Source organism: Cupressus sempervirens, chromosome 3, assembly GCF_028749045.1.
Source record: "Cupressus sempervirens isolate cs-2001-9-10 chromosome 3, ASM2874904v1, whole genome shotgun sequence".
Taxonomy (NCBI): Eukaryota; Viridiplantae; Streptophyta; class Pinopsida; order Cupressales; family Cupressaceae; genus Cupressus; species Cupressus sempervirens.
Genome location: NC_143120.1, coordinates 1,076,605,026 through 1,076,623,370, shown reverse-complemented (window position 1 = coordinate 1,076,623,370; position 18,345 = coordinate 1,076,605,026). Strand labels below are relative to the sequence as shown.

The 18,345-nt window shown below is 33.5% G+C and overlaps 1 protein-coding gene and 1 pseudogene across 1 annotated transcript; both read left to right on the top strand.

Annotated features, from left to right (window-relative positions):
• Positions 1–126: 126 nt before the first annotated feature.
• On the top strand, positions 127–870 carry LOC149570487 (chaperone protein ClpB1-like). The gene is made up of 3 exons (XM_089817190.1): positions 127–180; positions 251–591; positions 786–870. Exons 1-3 carry the CDS (start codon positions 127–129, stop codon positions 868–870), a joined length of 480 nt encoding a protein of 159 aa, XP_089673316.1.
• A 16,204-nt stretch (positions 871–17,074) lies between these two features.
• Positions 17,075–17,679, top strand: LOC149570486 (chaperone protein ClpB1 pseudogene; annotated as a pseudogene).
• Positions 17,680–18,345: the final 666 nt, after the last annotated feature.

Genomic DNA, 18,345 nt, shown 5'->3' with positions numbered 1-18,345 from the left:
CTGAGGGATGTGATCATCCCTCTCAAAATATAGTTGGAGAGTGCCAAAGAAAGAGGAAATGAGATCCGCAGGTTAAGGCAACAATGGGAAGAGTTGATGTCTACCCTACAGGTGGCAGAAAGCTAGATGGATGTGGCGACAGTAATCGATTTGAGATACGGGGCACTTGAAATTGCAGAGGTATGTGTAATCATTCGAGATTTCTACTACTTATTATTGGTACTCATGGATATATTGCTATGTCATATAGGTGGTAAGTCATTGGACGGGTATTCCTATTAATAGGTTTATGCAAACTAATAAGGAACAGCTCCTGGGCTTGGCTGAATGCTTGCATGAAATAGTCATTGGGCAAGGCAAAGCAGTCAAGGCAGTTACGGATGCCTTGGTCGGATCAAAGACAGGACTTGGGAGAGCACATAAAACTACTGGATCCTTTCTATTCTTGGGACCCATTGGAGTGGGCCAAATAGAGCTTGCAAAGGCTCTTGCAAAACAACTATTTGAGGACAAAAAACAGCTAGCGCAGATTGACATGTCTAAATACATGGAACAAAATTTTATTTCCAGGCTTATCAGTGCTCTGCCTAGGTATGTCGTCTATCATTGCAATAGGTTTCTATCAGATTGTTCTTTTTCCAATTGAATTTCTATTTTTTAGGTAATCAAAATAAGCATTATTTCAATTGAGTTTTAACCAATTACTACAGATATATTAGTTATGAAGAGGGCAAAAAATTGATAGATACAGTTAGAAGATGACTGTACTGTGTTGTTCTATTTAGTGAAGTAGAGAAGGCGTATGTATCTGTACTGGACATCATTCTTCAGATGCTTGCTAATGTTAGATTAACAGATGGACATGGTTAAACGGTTGACTTCTCAAGCATATTCATTATAATGACAACCATCCTCGGATGAAAGAACTTGTTTGCAGGACCTGGACACAGATTACAAGTTGGCCAAGTGACATTGATGCAACAAGTATGTACAATTGAAGAGAACTTGCTTCTTATTATTTCTTGTACCACTACCCGAAGTGATCTACTTATGCTTAAAGAAAAGAGTTGGTGATATATTATCTTTTGAATTCATTGCAAGTGAGAAAGCACATCAAGCCACAACTATTAGAAAGTCTTGATGAGATAGTTATTTTTAATCCTCTTCAAACTGAGGAGCTGACATAAGTTGTCAGATCCCATATGAAAGATGCAACTGAACTACTTGCAAGGACGGGAGTCACCTTGAGAGTCTCTAATGCAGCTCTAGATCTTGTTCTTGCCAGAGACTGTGGTCCTATATGTCTATTTTTGAGAGTTAGTTTTCCTCTTCATATAAATTTGTGTTACGTGGTTCGATGCTTGTCCAATCTATTATTCAATAGGTGAAAAATGAAGCCTAGCCACTTTTATTGAGAGATTGAATTTTGGGCCATACATTAGAAGGGTCCTCATCAATTAGTAGAGTCACATAAATACCTTAATCTAAGCTAGCTTAGCTTCCATTGACCTTCAACAAAAAGTTGAGGATCGATAATGAAAATTATACTACCATATATTAGTAGATGTAAGCGTACCACACTAATCCTAATAAACGCATTGACTTGCTTGCACAAAATTTAGACCATCAGTAATCTAGGATGTTCTAAAATAGCTTAAACAAAGTAATCTAAAAATATATAAAAACTCCTTTTTTATTACACCTGCAAGTAATAGAATAATAAGCAAAGTTTACCTAGAATCCATTGCTACTGCAACTATTAACTTCTTTAGCTCCTCTATTATTTGATTATGGAAATTCATAAAAGTTTCTAATTTTTCCGCAACTGCCAAAAATTTTGATAGAAGTGAAAATAGGCTTGTTAGACTAGCTAGGGTGACATGCATAGTTGACATTGATGTTCAATTTAATTATTTAAGGAAGGAGCTGGAATTTTTTGTTTCGATTATTGATGAACTACATTTGGTTTTTCGTGTTGATGAGTGACTTTTCTGATTGTTGTTTGTTTCATTCATATCTTTATGTTTAACACCGAGTGGTTGTTAATATAATTGGTTGACTTCAAATTGACAAAGAGGTTTGTTTATTTAAACTAAATTGATGTTATAAGAGTTCAATAGATGCTGTTAGTTTATTTAAAGTAATGCTGGTTGAATCATTGTGGTTTTGCAAGGGAGTTTTCTACGAAATACATAAGGAGATTGGTGATTTCATGGAGAAGATGATCCCCTTAAAAATGAAATTCTTGAAAGAAGAGTGCATGAAATCAGTTAGCAAAGTGAAGGATTGATTCATAGTCTGTAGGGTGTGGCAATAATTGTCAAGATGGAGCAGAATAGCTATCCAAATGATGATTCAAGACTTATCAGTGCTCCACTTGGGTATGTCTAGTGTAATACCAAATTATCACATGTTATGCCATGCTATAGAGGGAAAACTTTAAATGGAGATAATTTAGTCTATAATCTCACCAACATTAGAGCACCCTCAACTTTAGAATTATTTACTAAGTTTCACAGAGTTCATAGTTTAGATGATATTTCATTTGATTGAAATTATGTTCACTTTTTGCATTGTCTTATTCTAGATGGGTATCAAAGGCAAGAAAAAGAAGGCATTAATTCAATTGATCAATTGGAAACATTTTGAGCTATAGGATGCGCTAAGTTGTATAAATTATGACACTCATGTGATAAAATTAGAGAATAAGTAATACATAAATCTCTTTTTAAATTTGAGTAGTATGTTTTCGGATATTTTCAGTGAATGGTTTTTTTATTAGTATTTGATATTTTAATGTGTTCATTTTTTTATTTGTGTGAGATGGATGTTCAATAAGAAGTCTAGAGTCTAAAAGTATAGTAGATGAATAATAGTTTTTCTAAGAATGGGTTGAAATGATATAGATTCTAAGAATGAACGGAATTGATACAGAGCATTCATCTTTTCTTGTTTTTGTCTAAAGAATGATTCTGTATGTAATTTTTTTATAATTAGATAAATAATTTAATTTTTATAAATTTTAGTTTGATTTAATTAATTCTTCATAACGCCGCCTCCCCTTATAGATTTTCATTTCAGTAACCAATCGTGAAACAATCATTTTGACATGGAATAGTTGAAAAGGACGTAACACACATTTTGGTGAAAGAGAGTAGTGGATGTATTGCAAAACAATGGCTGCTAGCCACCAATTGTTTGAAACTTTGCAACGACATGACAAAGATTTTGATAATAAGGAATATATCCAATGTTTATATGATTGTATTCAGTACTTACATAGTGTGATGCCCAACATGCGTTCAGTAATTCCATAAATGGCTAAGTATTATTTGAGACAGTGCATATTTGATCTGGACTATTTCAAGTGAAAAAACTCTAAATAGATCCTCTATTAAAGTGTGAGGATATTAGAGAGTGAATTCTGACAGTTTGGATAATTTGAATCCTAGCAATTTACTAAGCACCCATAATTTGTCAGAAGTTGCAACGGATTCTGTAAAATTAATTTATTTTATCAAAAAAATCTTGTCCATGAAGGAAATTGCAGAGGCAAAATCTCTGTCCAGAATGTCGTATACATATATTGTTATCACCGTTAAGAAGGCCATATAAACCTATATTGGTATTGGCATCTGCAGAAGTAGAAGCTCTCTCAAGAAGCCTGTATACCTAAATCATTATTTCCTTCACCCTGTAGTTGTAGAGAAATTTCCTATAACCCAATATCATGAATCTGGAGAGATGTTCCAACAAAACAAATGAAGCTATAGCAGCAAGTGTGGAGCTAGCTCGTACAATTGGCCATGAACAGGTTACAATAGTTCACCTGGCCATTCCCCTCATCGAGGATAAGCGTGGACTGCTAAGATAGGTATGCTTGTCAAATACTCCTAGTGGAGACGAAGCAGTGGATTCAGTCAAGAGAGCTTTGTATCACTACCTAGAATGTTTACCTGTTAATGGTTCTTCCTCTACTACACACGAAATCCCTCGAAGCACTATTGTTACAAATTGTATCAGAAGTGCACAAAGTGCGAGGAAGAAATATGATGACCATATTTTTGCGGTGCACCACCTGGTTGTTGGTCTATTGCAGGACCTACAAATTATCGAGTGCTTCAAGGAAGCAGGCGTGGACCTTGCCAATGTAAAATTTTAAGTGGAGAGGGAGGGGGACCCTAACAATGTACTAGAGGACCTCTTTTTGAATGTAAACAATTTCCCTACCCTCAAGGCATATGGTTGCAACCTTCTAGAAGACACAATGAAGCTTGGTCCAGTGATTGGTAGAGATGAAGAAATAGACCATATCATTAGAATTCTTTGCTAGAAGACAAAGAACAATCCCCTGCTGATTGGAGAGGATGGTTTTGGTAAGACATCAGTGGTAGAGGGGCTTACCCAATGGATTGTGAGAGGGGATTTTCCAAAGTTAGTTGTCTAGTTTGAGATTTAATTTCTAGATTAAATGTAGTTGTTTAGCTTATTTTTGCTACTAGGAACTACTTATTTTTAACCCTTTCCTTTTCCATAGTTTATTTTCATTTTTTTATAAAATTTATGTTTCATAAAAGTAGGAAAAGATTTTAAATTATCTTTTTATCAATATTTTTGAAAACTGATTTAAATAGCCACATAAATACATGACATAAAAGTACAGACTATGACATAAAAGTACAAACTTTTTCTTTCCTTTTTCTTAATGTTTGATGTATAAAAGGTGACCCATAAATTGCAACTCTTTTAATTGATTTAGGAAGTAATGAACTTGCATTGGGAGAACTTTGAGATTTATGAAATTTCTTGGGGATGTTGCAGTAATTTGATAGAGGTTAGATTGATGGCATTGGACATGGGAGCCTTAGTAGCTGGAGTGGGTTGCATGGGTAACTTTGAGGACTGTGTTAAGTCTGTATGTGAGGACTTAGAGAAAATTCAAGGAAGAGTAATATTGTTTATAGATAAATTGCACTTGGTTCTTGGATCCAGTGAGTTATTCTTGTTATTGTTGTTTTGCATTTTCTTCGTGATTATAAATTTAAAACTCATGATCAGAAGCTGTCACTATCATTGGTTAACCAAGAGATTTTTTTTATGTTCAGTAGATGTTGATAATTTATTTGTACAAATGCTTTCTCGCAGTCAACTGAAGTGTGTCAGAGTAACTACATTTGATGAGTATAACAAATGTGTATAGAAGAATTCTGAGTTCAGGCATCATTTCTAGTAGGTTGGCCAATTTATAACTTCTGTTTTAGTGCTTCCTTTTCATTGTATGATCATGGATAGCTTAAATATCACATACAAAATCTCATTTGAAGACTAAAAATGTTAAAATAGTTAAAATTGACTTATTTTTTCCAAATTTAATTGTGTTGTGTCATGGCCATATGCCACTTTGTGAATAATTTACCTTATTGACTTTTTCTTGTAGGTGTTCATGGCTAAACCCAGTGTGACTGATGCCATCAACATTTTGCACAATTTGAGAGAAACATATGAAGGGCACTATAGTGTGAGGATCATGGACAGTGCATTAGTGGTTGCTGCCCAATTATCCAGTTGTCATATAACTAGTAAGTTCACAAATATGTGAGATTTGATCAGATAATTTTGTAAAGTTATTGTCTTGATTTTAAATTCATAGACTCTTGATGAGGCTTGAGACCATAATTTTACTTCAGGCAGAATGCATGCATTTTTTGTGCACTTTCATGTAAAAGAGTTTCATTATTGTTTCCATGTTTTGATTGTAAGCAAGTCACCATCTTCCTGGCAAAGCAATTGATTTGCTTGATGGAGCATGCATAAATTTGAGGTTGTTGGAAGTTGGTACTGATATTTATGCTCCTTTTCCATTTTTAATAGTTCAATTTTAATTCTATCTCGCTTGAGCATTTTGTTTGCAATGAGGAAGGAAACCTTGTGTGGTTTGCAAGGGGGCTTTCCATGGGATTTATTTGAACTTACTACTCACATTTTATCAATTGTATAGGTTTAGAAAGAGATTACGAATTTGAGGGATGCAATCATCCCTCTCAAAATATAGTTGGAGAGTGCCAAAGAAATAGGAAATGAGATTTGTCGGTTAAGGCAACAACGGGAAGAGCTGATGTCTACCCTGCAGATGGCAGAAAGCCAGATAAATGTGGCGACAATCACCGATTTGAGATACGGGGCACTTGAAGAGATCGATACGATGATAGCTCGTTGTGAAAAAAATGCAAATTTTTTTGGGCCACACCAAATTGCTGAGGTATCTGTAATTATGGGAGAGTTTTACTACTTGTAATTGGTATTGATGGGTATATTGCTATGTCATACAGGTGGTAAGTCATTGGACGTGTATTCTTGTTAACACGATTTTGCGAACTCATAACAAACGACTCCTGGGCTTGGCTGAATGCTTGCATGAAACAGTCATTGGGAAAGGCGAAGTAGTCAAGGCAATTGCAGATGGCTTGGTCAGATCAAAGACAGGACTTGGGAGAGCACATAAAACTACTGGACCCTTTCTATTCTTGGGACCCACTAGAGTCGGCCAAATAGAGCTTGGAAAGGCTCTTGCAGAACAATTGTTTGACAACAAAAACTTGCTAGTGCAGATTGACATGTCTGAATACATGGAACAACATTCTGTTTCTAGGCTTATCGGTGCTTTGCGTAGGTATGTCGTCTATCACTGCAATAGGTTTCTCTCAGATTTCTCTTTTTCCAATTGATCTTCCCTTTTTTAGGTAATCAAAAGAAGCATTATTTCAGCTGAGTTTTAACCAATTACTGTCGATATACTAGTTATGAAGAGGCCGGAAAATTGACAGATACAGTTAGAAGATGACTGTAGTGTGTTGTTCCATTTAGTGAAGTAGAGAAGGTGCACGTATCTATATGGGACATCATTCTTCAGATGCTTGCTAATGTTAGATTGACCTATGGACATGGTCGAATGGTTGAATTCTCCAGCACAGTCATTATAATGACAACCATCCTCTTATCAGAGAACTTGTTTGCAGGACCTGGATGCAGATTACAAGCTGGACAAGCGAGACTGATGCAACAAGTATGTACAATTGAAGAGAACTTGCGCCTTATTCTTTCTTGTACCACTACCAAAAGTGATCTACTTATTCTTAAAGAAAAGATTTGGTGATAAATTATCTTTTAACTTGATTGCAGGTGAGAAAGCACATCAAGCCACAGCTATTAGAAAGTCTTGATGAGATAGTTATTTTTAATCCTCTTCAAACCGAGGAGTTGACAAAAGTTGTCAGATCCCATATGAAAGATGCAACTAAACTGCTTGCAAGGAGGGGAGTCACCTTGAGAGTCTTTTATGCAGCTCTAGATCTTGTCCTTGCCGAAGACTGTGGTCCTGTATGTCTATTTTTGAGAGTTATTTTTCCTCTTCATATAAATTTGTGTTACATGGTTCGATGCTTGTCCAAACTATTATTCAATAGGTGAAAAATGAGGCCTAGCTAATTTTATTGAGAGATTGAATTTTGGGCCTTACATTAGAAGGGTCCTCATCCAAAAACAGAGTCACATAAATACCTTTATCTAAGCTAGCTTAGCTTTCATTGACCTTCAATAAAAAGTTGAGGATCGATAATGAAAATTATACTACTATTTATTAGTAGATTTAAGTGTACCACACGACACAAATCCTGATAAACACATTGACTTGCTTGCACAAAATTTAGACCATCAGTAATCTAGGATGTGCTAAAATAGCTTAAACAAAGTAATCTAAAAATATATAAAAATTCCTTTTTATTACACCTGCAAGTAATCGAATAATAGGCAAAGTTTACCTAGAATCCATTACTGCTACGACTATTTACTTCTTTAGCTCCTCTGTTATTTGATTATGGAAATTCATAAAAGTTTCTAATTTTTCTGCTACTTCAAAAAAGTTTAATAGAAGTGAAAATAGGCTTTCCTGAGTAGCTGGGGTGACATGCATAGGTGACGTTGATGTTCGATTTAATTATTTATGGAAGGAGGTGGAATTTTTTGTTTTGATTATTGATGAATTTTAGAAATAATAACATTGAAATGAACTAAAATAAAAGAATTAATAATTAATCCAAGAGAGTTACCATAAACTTAGATCCATAAACTCAGATCCAAGTGAAAATAGTTACCATAAACTCAGATCCAAGAGAGAGTGAAAGAATGAACAACCACCAATGAATCAACAAGAGGAGACAAAGATTTGAAAGGGGAAAGGAAAGGAAAACCCCCTGTGAATAATATGAATGAGGCAAATGCCTAAAGAATGAAAGAAGGAGAGAGAAGAGAGAAAATGGAGCCATTGCCTCATTACAAGAACTACATAGTGATTGTATGTTAAGAATGAGAAAGAAGCATTTCTTATAAAGAGATGAGAGGAGGAGTCATTTGTAACTCCCATGTGAATGATTTCCACATTCATAAGTGTGTGCATAACAAGTGTCATAATCCTCTTATGGAGGAATAAACTATTTTCCTTAATAAAGGAATTACAAAAAAGACTTGTCCTCACATGTGGACTAGAGGACAAACAACTTAAGGGATACCTTGGTTTATCCCATTTAATAAATACAACCAAGGATAGATTATAAATTCTAACACCCCCCTTTAATCTTTACTTGGGGAAATTAGATCAAAGGGTATTAAACCCAAATTTTTACAATGAAAATAGCAGCAAATTGATCTTTGACAATGATTTTTTTAATGCAAAAGGTCTCTTGTGAGTGTAGGTGATCTTCGTACAGCCGAGAGAGAAGTGGATAGGTACACCAAATCTTGTAAGTGCTGAATGGATTACGTGAAAAATATAGACACAAGAAACAAGACAACTATCCACAAGAAGTAGTTCATCTTATATTCAAATTAGAAATCCTTTTGAATAAAGATAAGAAAATTTTCATAGAAAAATAGAGGAAAATAAAACATGTTACCACAAAACAATGGAGATAATCTGATATCAAGTTAAGTTATATGCTAAAAAAAAATTGTCAACAAAGAAAAATTGAGTAAAAAGCTTAATCAATGCTCTCATGAAAAGTATATTATACTAATGCACAAATGACCATAGACAAGGTCAACTAATGATACTTGCATCAATATTGCATCAATCACGTGGATATAGACAGTCCACTTAATGAATCATCCCACTGCAAGTCAATGGGTGATCAATTCATAACATGCATGACTCATGATCTAAGCAATAAAGTATGCAAATCATTATCACATTAATATATGAAAATAAAGTAAAAAGAGAGACATGCTGATCAAATTAGTATTATCATGATTTGTTAGGATACTCAAACGAATGGATTATGAGGGTGTAACAACATAATGCCTTCAAATTGGAATCCATCATGGACAAGCAACTTCATTGCCATGAAAAATCATCATGGGTCAAAACAACTTTCTCAAATCGAGTCTCCAATATTGGAGTGCTCCAAGATATGGTAGCCTCGTCACCTATACACTAAAAAATGAGCAAGGTGTAGGAAGTCATACCATGACTAAATAAAAACTAGGGGCATACACCAAGGAGATAAAGAGATAGAAATGGGAAATCCCCATAAAATATCATCCTCGCATTGAGGAACAAAATGGAACAACATGGAGAGAAACTCCATAAATATCAACCTTTCAAAGTAGAGCATATAGAATCAAATGGAGGGAAACTCCATATAAATATTAATCTTTCAAAGTGGAACCAATAGAACCAAATGGAGGGAAACTCCATATAAAATTAGTGCATACCAATATAGGATGAAGGTATACTCCATGGGCCAGATAAGGAAACTATGTATCAGTTATGCTGAGGGGACCTACATAGTTATCCTTGAAAAAATTGGCTCCCTATGCAACTCAAAACAAATGTCATATAAATCATGTATATCAATGGTATAAAACCATAAAGTGCCAACATGGGCATAGAATGATCAAAATATCACAATAAAGTCGAAGGCAAATGTGTAAGATAACTCATAATCCACTGAAAATGAATTAAACTTTATTTTCAAAATGCAGAGATCCAAGGATGCTCAAAATAAACAAAATATGTATATCCGGTATAAAACTCCATTGAAGGTAGACATTAGTACTTAATTCATTTTGTGAAGGTATAAATCAAATTCTGTATTATTATAGTCATAAAATTATATATTTATCTGGGTATATATGTGTGCACCCATATATACTTAAATAAATATATGATAAGTCACAATATTGAAAGGATCCTTAAAATATATATATATATATATATATATATATATATATATATATATAAAGTAGAATGAACATTTTGAATAAAGACAAAATTTTCTTAAATAGTACTTTTAGATAACAGAATCTAATCACAATTATTAGGAATGATTTCCAAAATAGAGTACTTTTTTGTAAAAAAAATTTGAATTTTCAGAATGATAAAAGTCGAAAAAGCATCTTACATGAACAGATAATGTTGTTAATTAGCAACAACCCTTTTTTTTAGCAATGATTTCTCTTTATCATGTAATGCTACAAATGGAAGACTAAGGATAATATTCTAAAAATAATAATCAAGAGTTATAAAACGTTGTTAGAGAATATCTTACAATAGATGTTGTAATAGGTGAATAATGATGCAGACCTGCAGAAAACGTTAGAGGAATAATTCTTCTGCAAATATAGAAACTGTATCTGCCAATGTTTTGTTCAAACGTTACTAAAGAATCTACAAATATCCTTAAAATAGAAACTTAAAAATAGATTTTTCAGATGTATCTAATTAAATCAAATTATAATTATTAAAGCCAAACGTACAAGTTATAAATGAATTTCACAATGTAATAATTTATAACTATATAAAAAAAAATTAAACTACAGTAGATAACCAAACTTATAAATTTATAATAGAGTTCTAAATGATGAAAGGTCAAGTATAGAGGTTATAAATTAGTGTTATAACCTACAGTATGATAATAATAATAAGTTTGAAAAAAAAAAATAATGACAAACAAAGAATATAACGAAATAATAATAAAACTATATAACTAAACTGATAGCTTGAAATTATATAAGAAACCACAAAAAGCTTAGAATGATGAAGATAGAAGGCAAAGAACATGGGTGTGATAAACAACAAACCAAAAAAATAGAAAAGAACAAGAGTTAAAAAATAATAACTCAAAGAAAACCTAATTACAAGACAATATGAACATAGTTATATTAAATCTTGCCAAGGACAAATAAAGCAATAAAAAACTTAGTTGGACAAAATACAACAATGAAGGAGGCAACACACAGGTGATAGGAATGATCAAGCCGAAAGGTGAAGGACGACAGTCATCCAATGAAAGTGTGTGCATGGCAAGAAGGGATGAATAGCTTTTCAAAAAAACCAAATGCCTTGGCAAGGAATGGAAGCAGGCACAAAAGATAGAATGAGTTGAAGGAAAACCCATCCGCATTTTTCTCTCTTGTATGGGACAACTTTTCACCGTTGTCCTTTTGGCGGCGTCAGACATCATTTTAGGCAAGTTTTGGACGTGATCATAACCTGTTGGCCAAATGACCCCAAACACTTTACCTTTGACATAAAGGAGAAGAAAACCAAATCTTCGGAGGGTAAGAGAAATCCATCAAAACACGTGAAAATTTGGGCTGAGGCGCCTTTAATTTTTATTCATATTATTATTATTTTTAAATTTAATTCAAGAGAAAACCCATCCAACACCTTGTTCATGTAAAGATTACAAACCAAACACATGAATAAAATAGTTAAAATTGTATCGAAATGATAAATTTCTTCAACAATGCATAAAATACAGTTGGTTTGCAGAAGGCACACTCTTGTGTAGAATATGAACACACCGCACGACTGTTATATCCTACAATGAATCAAAAAGATACTCAAAACAAACGGACAGTTGTGATGCATAGTGAAGGAAATCAAATAAAGTAAATAGCGTTTAGCATTTAGTTTGCAAAAAGAAGATAAATCGAGCTTAAAGGAAAGTTTCTAAACAAAAGAGAAGAACATATAAAGAAATTTCTAAAAAAAAACTAGAGAGCTAACATAAGTTCTTTTTAGAAATTGTTCATATTAAAAATTTTTTAAAATATTTCTAGAAGAACTAGAATATTTTAACTATTAAAAAGGAGTTAAAGATTATATATATGAAAAAAAATTGAAATAGGTTTGGCATATAAATTAAGATATAAATAATATTTTAAAATAAAAATTCACATGAGTTCTAATAATAATTTTTTAAAATAATAATATGAATGAAAATCCTAATTAATATTATTTAAATGTTGCCTCGAATCAAATATTAGGAAAAAATAATTATATATATAAATATAATAAAAAATAATAATAATAAATACTATTAAACTAAAATTACTAAATGCTACTTGTTAAAACAAAAAAAAATTAATAATTTTTTAATAGAGATACCAAGGTAGAGATTATTCAATACGACGTGCTTCCAATGAATGATAACCTTCATCACATTAAAACTCAAAACAAGGATTAGATGCTATGATACCATGTTAGAAATAATAACATTGAAATGAACTAAAATAAAAGAATTAACAATTAATCCAAGAGAGTTTGTGAAAATAGTTACCATAAACTCAGATCTAAGAGAGAGTGAAAGAATGAACAACCACCAATGAATCAACAAGAGGAGACAAAGATTTGAAAAGGGAAAGCAAAGACAACCCCTTGTGAATAATATGAATGAGGCAAATGCCTAAATAATGAAAGAAGGAGAGAGAAGAGAGAAAATGGAGCCATTGCCTCATTACAAGAACTACATAGTGATTGTGTGTTAAGAATGAGAGAGAAGCATCTCTTATAAAGAGATGAGAGGAGGAGTCATTTGTAACTCCCATGTGAATGATTGCCACATTCATAAGTGTGTGCATAACAAGTGTGATAATCCTCTTAACGAGGAATAAACTATTTTCCTTAATAAAGGAATTACAAAAAAGACTTGTCCTCACATGTGGACTAGAGGACAAACAACTTAAGGGATACCTTGGTTTATCCCATTTAATAAATACAACCAAGGAAAGATTATAAATTCTAACAATGAACTACATTTGATTTTTCGTGTTGATGAGTGACTTTTCTGATTGTTGTTTGTTTCATTCATATCTTTATGTTTAAGATCGAGTGGTTGTTAATATAATTGGTTGACTTCAAATTGAAAAAAGGGGTTTGTTTATTTAAACTAAATTGATGTTATAAGGGTTCAATAGATTCTGTTAGTTTATTTAAAGTAATGTTGGTTGAATCACTATGGTTTTGCAAGGGAGTTTTCTATGAAATACATAAGGAGATTGGTGATTTGATGGAGAAGATGATCCCTTTAAAAATGATTTTGTTGAAAGAAGAGTGCATGAAATCAGTTAGCAAAGTGAAGGATTGATCCATAGTCTATAGGGTGTGGCAATAATTAGCAAGATGGAGCAGAATAGCCATCCAAGCGATGATTCAAGACTTATCGGTGCTCCACTTGGGTATGTCTAGTGTAATATCAAGTTGTAGTAGATGGTAGATGTTGGTGCAACAAAATTTCAATTTATGTGTTTTGGTAAGTCAAGTTTAATAGAGAAAAAAATATAAGGTAGGTCATAGCTAAATAATTTTAGTGATGAAGGTATGAATAACTTTAAAGATTTCCAATTTTTTTTTAAGAAAAAAGCTCAATTGACTTCCTATGTCATAAGTGAGTGATAGCCTCTACACATGTTGAATTTGCTAACCAAATTATCACACATTATGCCATGCTACAGAGGGAAAACTTTAAATGGAGATAATGTAGTCTATAATCTCACCAACATTAGAGCACCCTTAACTTCATAATTATTTACTAAGTTTCATAGAGTTCATAGTTTAGATGATATTTCATTTGATTGAAATTAAGTTCACTTTTTGCATTGTCTTACTCTAGATGGGTATCAAAGGCAAGAAAAAGAAGGCATTAATTCAATTGATCAATTGGAAAAATTTTGAGCTATAGGATTCTCTAAGTTGTATAAATTATGACACTCATGTGATAAAATTAGAGAATAAGTAATACATAAATTTCTTTTGAAATTTGAGCAGTATGTTTTCGGATATTTTTAGTGAATTGTTTTCTGATTAGTATTGGATATTTTAATGTGTTCATTTTTTTATTTGTGTGAGATGGATGTTAAATAAGAAGTCTAGACTCTAAAAGTATAATAGATGAATAATTGTTTTTCTAAGAATGGGTTGAATTGATATAGATTCAAAGAATGAATGGAATTGACATAGAGCATTCATCTTTTCTTGTTTTTGTCTAAAGAATTATTTTGTATGTAATTTTTTTATAATTATTTAAATAATTTAATTTTTATACTTTTTAATTTGATTTAATTAATTCTTCATAATGCCCCCTCCCCTTATAGATCTTCATTTCAGTAACCTATCGTGAAACAATCATTTTGACATGCTATAGTTGAAAAGGCCGTGACACACATTTTGGTGAAAGAGAGTATTGGATGTATTGCAAAAGGAAGGCTACTAGCCTATAGTTGTTTGAAACTTTGCAACGACATGATAGAGATTTTGATAAGAAGGAATATATCCAACAGTTATATGATTGTATTCAGTAATTACATAGTGTGATGCACGATATGCGTTCAATAATTCCATAAATGACTAAGTATTATTTGAAACAGTGCATATTTGATTTTGACTATTTCAAGTGAAAAAATTATGAATAGATCCTCTATTAAAGTGTGAAGATATTAGAGAGTGAACTCTGACAGTTTGGATAATTTGAATCCTAGCAATTTACTAAGAACTCATAATTTGTCAGAATTTGCAATGGATTCTGTAAAATCAATTTATTTTAGCTAAAAAAATTTATCCAGGAAGGAAATTGCAGAGGCAAAATCTCTGTCTAGAATTCCGTATACATATATTCTTATCACGGTCAAGGAGGCCATATATACCTATATTGGTATTGGCATCTGTAGAAGCAGAAGCTCTCTCAAGAGGCCTGTATAGCTATATCATTATTTCCTTCACCCTGTAGCCTTAGAGAAATTCCCTAAAAGCCAATATCATGAATCTTGAGAGATTTTTTGACAAAACAAACGAAGCTATAGCGGAAAGTGTGGAGCTGGATCATACAATTAGCCATGCACAAGTTATAATAGTTCACTTGGCCATTGCCCTCATCGAGGATATGCGTGGACTTCTAAGATGGGTAATCTTGTCAAGTACTCCTATTGGAGACAAAGCAATGGAGTCAGTCAAGAGAGTTCTATATCACTACCTAGAATATTTACCTATTAATGGCTCCAGCTCTACTGCACATGAAATCCCTCGTAGCACTATTGTTACAAATTGTATCTGAAGAGCACAAAGCGCGAGGAAGATAAATGATGACCATATTTTGGTTGTGCACCACCTAGTTGTTGGTCTATTGCAGGACTTGCAAATTATCGAGTGCTTCAAGGAAGCAAGCGTGGAAGTTGCCAATGTAAAATTTCAAGTGCAGAGGGAGGGGGACTCTAAGAATGTACCAGAGGACCTCTTTTTGAATGTAAAAAATTTCCCTACCCTCAAGAGATATGGTCGCAACCTTCTAGAAGAAAGAGCAAAGCTTGGTCCAGTGATTGGCAGAGATGAAGAAATAGAGCATATCATTAGAGTTCCTTTCTGGAAGACAAAGAACAATCCCCTATTGATTGGAGAGGACGGTGTTGGTAAGACATCAGTGGTAGAGGGGCTGGCCAAACGGATTGTGAGAGTGGATTTGCCAAAGTAAGTTGTCCAAGTTCAGATTTAATCTCTAGATTAAATATAGCTGTTCATCTTATTTTTTCTACTAGGAACTACTCATCTTTTTGTGGTTAGATTTGTTGAGGATAATGTTTGTTTGTATGAAGATTTATAGATATTATTTTTAAAACAATTTTTAATTTTTTTTTAGCAAATATCCAATTTCAATAAGTAGTTGCTGCTCATTTCCAACCCTTTCTTTTTGCTCAGTTTACTTTCATTTGTTATAAAATATATGTTTCATAAAAGTAGGAAAAGATTTTAAATTATCTTTTTATCAATATTTTAGAAAACTAATTTAAATAGCCACATAAAGATATGACATAGAATTACAGACTATGACATAAAAGTACGGACTTTTTCTTTCCTTTTTCTTAATGTTTGATGTATAAAAGTTGACCCATAAATTGCAACACTTTTAATTGATTCAGGAATTAATGAACTTGCATTGGGAGAACTTTGAGATTGATGGAATTTCTTTGGGATGTTGCAGTAATTTAATGGAGGTTAGATTGATAGTGTTGGACATGGGAGCCTTAGTAGCTGGAGTGGGTTGCATGGGTAACTTTGAGGACCGTGTTAAGTCTGTATGCGAGGACTTAGAGAAAACTGAAGGAAGAGTACTATTGTTTAGATAGTACACAAAGAGAAATTTTTAGTCTTGAAAAACAAATTATTCAACTAGAAGTTGAGCTGCATGCACCCGAAAAGGAGAAAGATAAAGCAAGGCAAGCTAGGCCGGTGGAGGTTGGTACTGATACTTATGCTCCTTTTCTTTTTTTAATAGTTCACTTTTAATTCTATCTTGCTTGAGCATTATGTTTGCAATGAGGAAGGAAACCTTGTGTGGTTTGCAAGGGGGCTTTCCATGGGATTTATGGGAACTTACTACTCACATTTTACCAATCGTATAGGTTTGCAAAGAGATTACGAATTTGAGGGATGCGATCATCCCTCTCAAAATACAGTTGGAGAGTGCTAAAGAAAGAGGAAATGAGATCCGTCGGATAAGGCAACAGCAGGAGGAGTTGATGTCTACCCTGCATGTGGTAGAAATCCAGATGGATGTGGCGACAATCACCGATTTGAGATATGGGGCACTTGAAGAGATAGATGAGGCGATAGCTCATTGTGAAACAAATGTAGAGTTTGTTGGGCCACATAAAATTACAGAGGTATCGATAATCATGCGAGTGTTTTACTACTTGTAATTGGTACTCATGGATATATTGCTAACTCATAGAGGTGGTAAGTCATTGGATGGGTATTCCTATTAACAAGCTTATGCGAACTGATAAGGAACGGCTCCTGGGCTTGGCTGAACGCTTGCAGGAAACAATCATTGTGCAAGGCAAAGCAGTCAGGGCAGTTATGAATGCCTTGGTTAGATCAAAGACAAGACTTGGGAGAGCCCATAAATCTACTGGATCCTTTCTATTCTTGGGACCCACTAGAGTCAGCAAAATAGAGCTTGCAAAGGTTCTTGTGGAACAACTATTTGACGACAAAAACTTGCTAGTGCAGATTGACATGTCTGAATACACGAAACAACATTCTATTTCCTGGCTTATCAGTGCTCTACTTGGGTATGTCGTAAATCACTGCAATAGGTTTCTCTTAGATTGCTCTTTTTCCAATTGATTTTCCTTTTTTTAGGTAATCAAAATAAGCATTATTTCAGCTGAGTTTTAACCAATTACTGCTGATATATTAGTTATGAAGAGGGCAAAAAATTGACAGATACAGTTAGAAGACAACTGTACTATGTTGTTGTATTTAGTGAAGTAGAGAAGGTGCACGTATCTGTACTGGACATCATTCTTCAGATGCTTGCTAATGGTAGATTGACAAATGGACATGGTTGAATGGTTGACTTCTCCAGCACAGTCATTATAATGAAAACCATCCTTGGATCAGAGAACTTGTTTGCAGGACCTGGATGCAGATTACAAGCTGTCCAGGTGAGACTGATGCAACAAGTATGTACAATTGAAGAGAACTTGCTTCTTATTCTTTCTTGTACCACTACCTGAAGTGATCTTCTTATGCTTAAAGAAAAGGTTTTGTGATAAAATATCTTTTAACTTCATTGTAGGTGAGAAAGCACGTCAGGCCACAACTATTAGAAAGTCTTGATGAGATATTTATTTTTAATCCTCTTCAAACTGAGGAGCTGACAAAAGTTGTCAGATCCCATATGAAAGATGCAATTGAACTGCTTGCAAGGAGGGGAGTCACCTTGATAGTCTCTGATGCAGCTCTAGATCTTGTTCTTGCCGAAGACTATGGTCCTGTATGTCTATTTTTGAGAGTTATTTTTCCTCTTCATATAAATTTGTGTTACATGGTTCGATGCTTGTCCAAACTATTATTCAATAGGTGAAAAATGAGGCCTAGCTACTTTTATTGAGAGATTGAATTTTGGGCCTTACATTAGAGGGGTCCTCATCCAAAAGTATAGTAACATAAATACCTTAATCTAAGCTAGCTTAGCTTCCAGTGACCTCCAAAAAAAACTTGAGGATCGATAA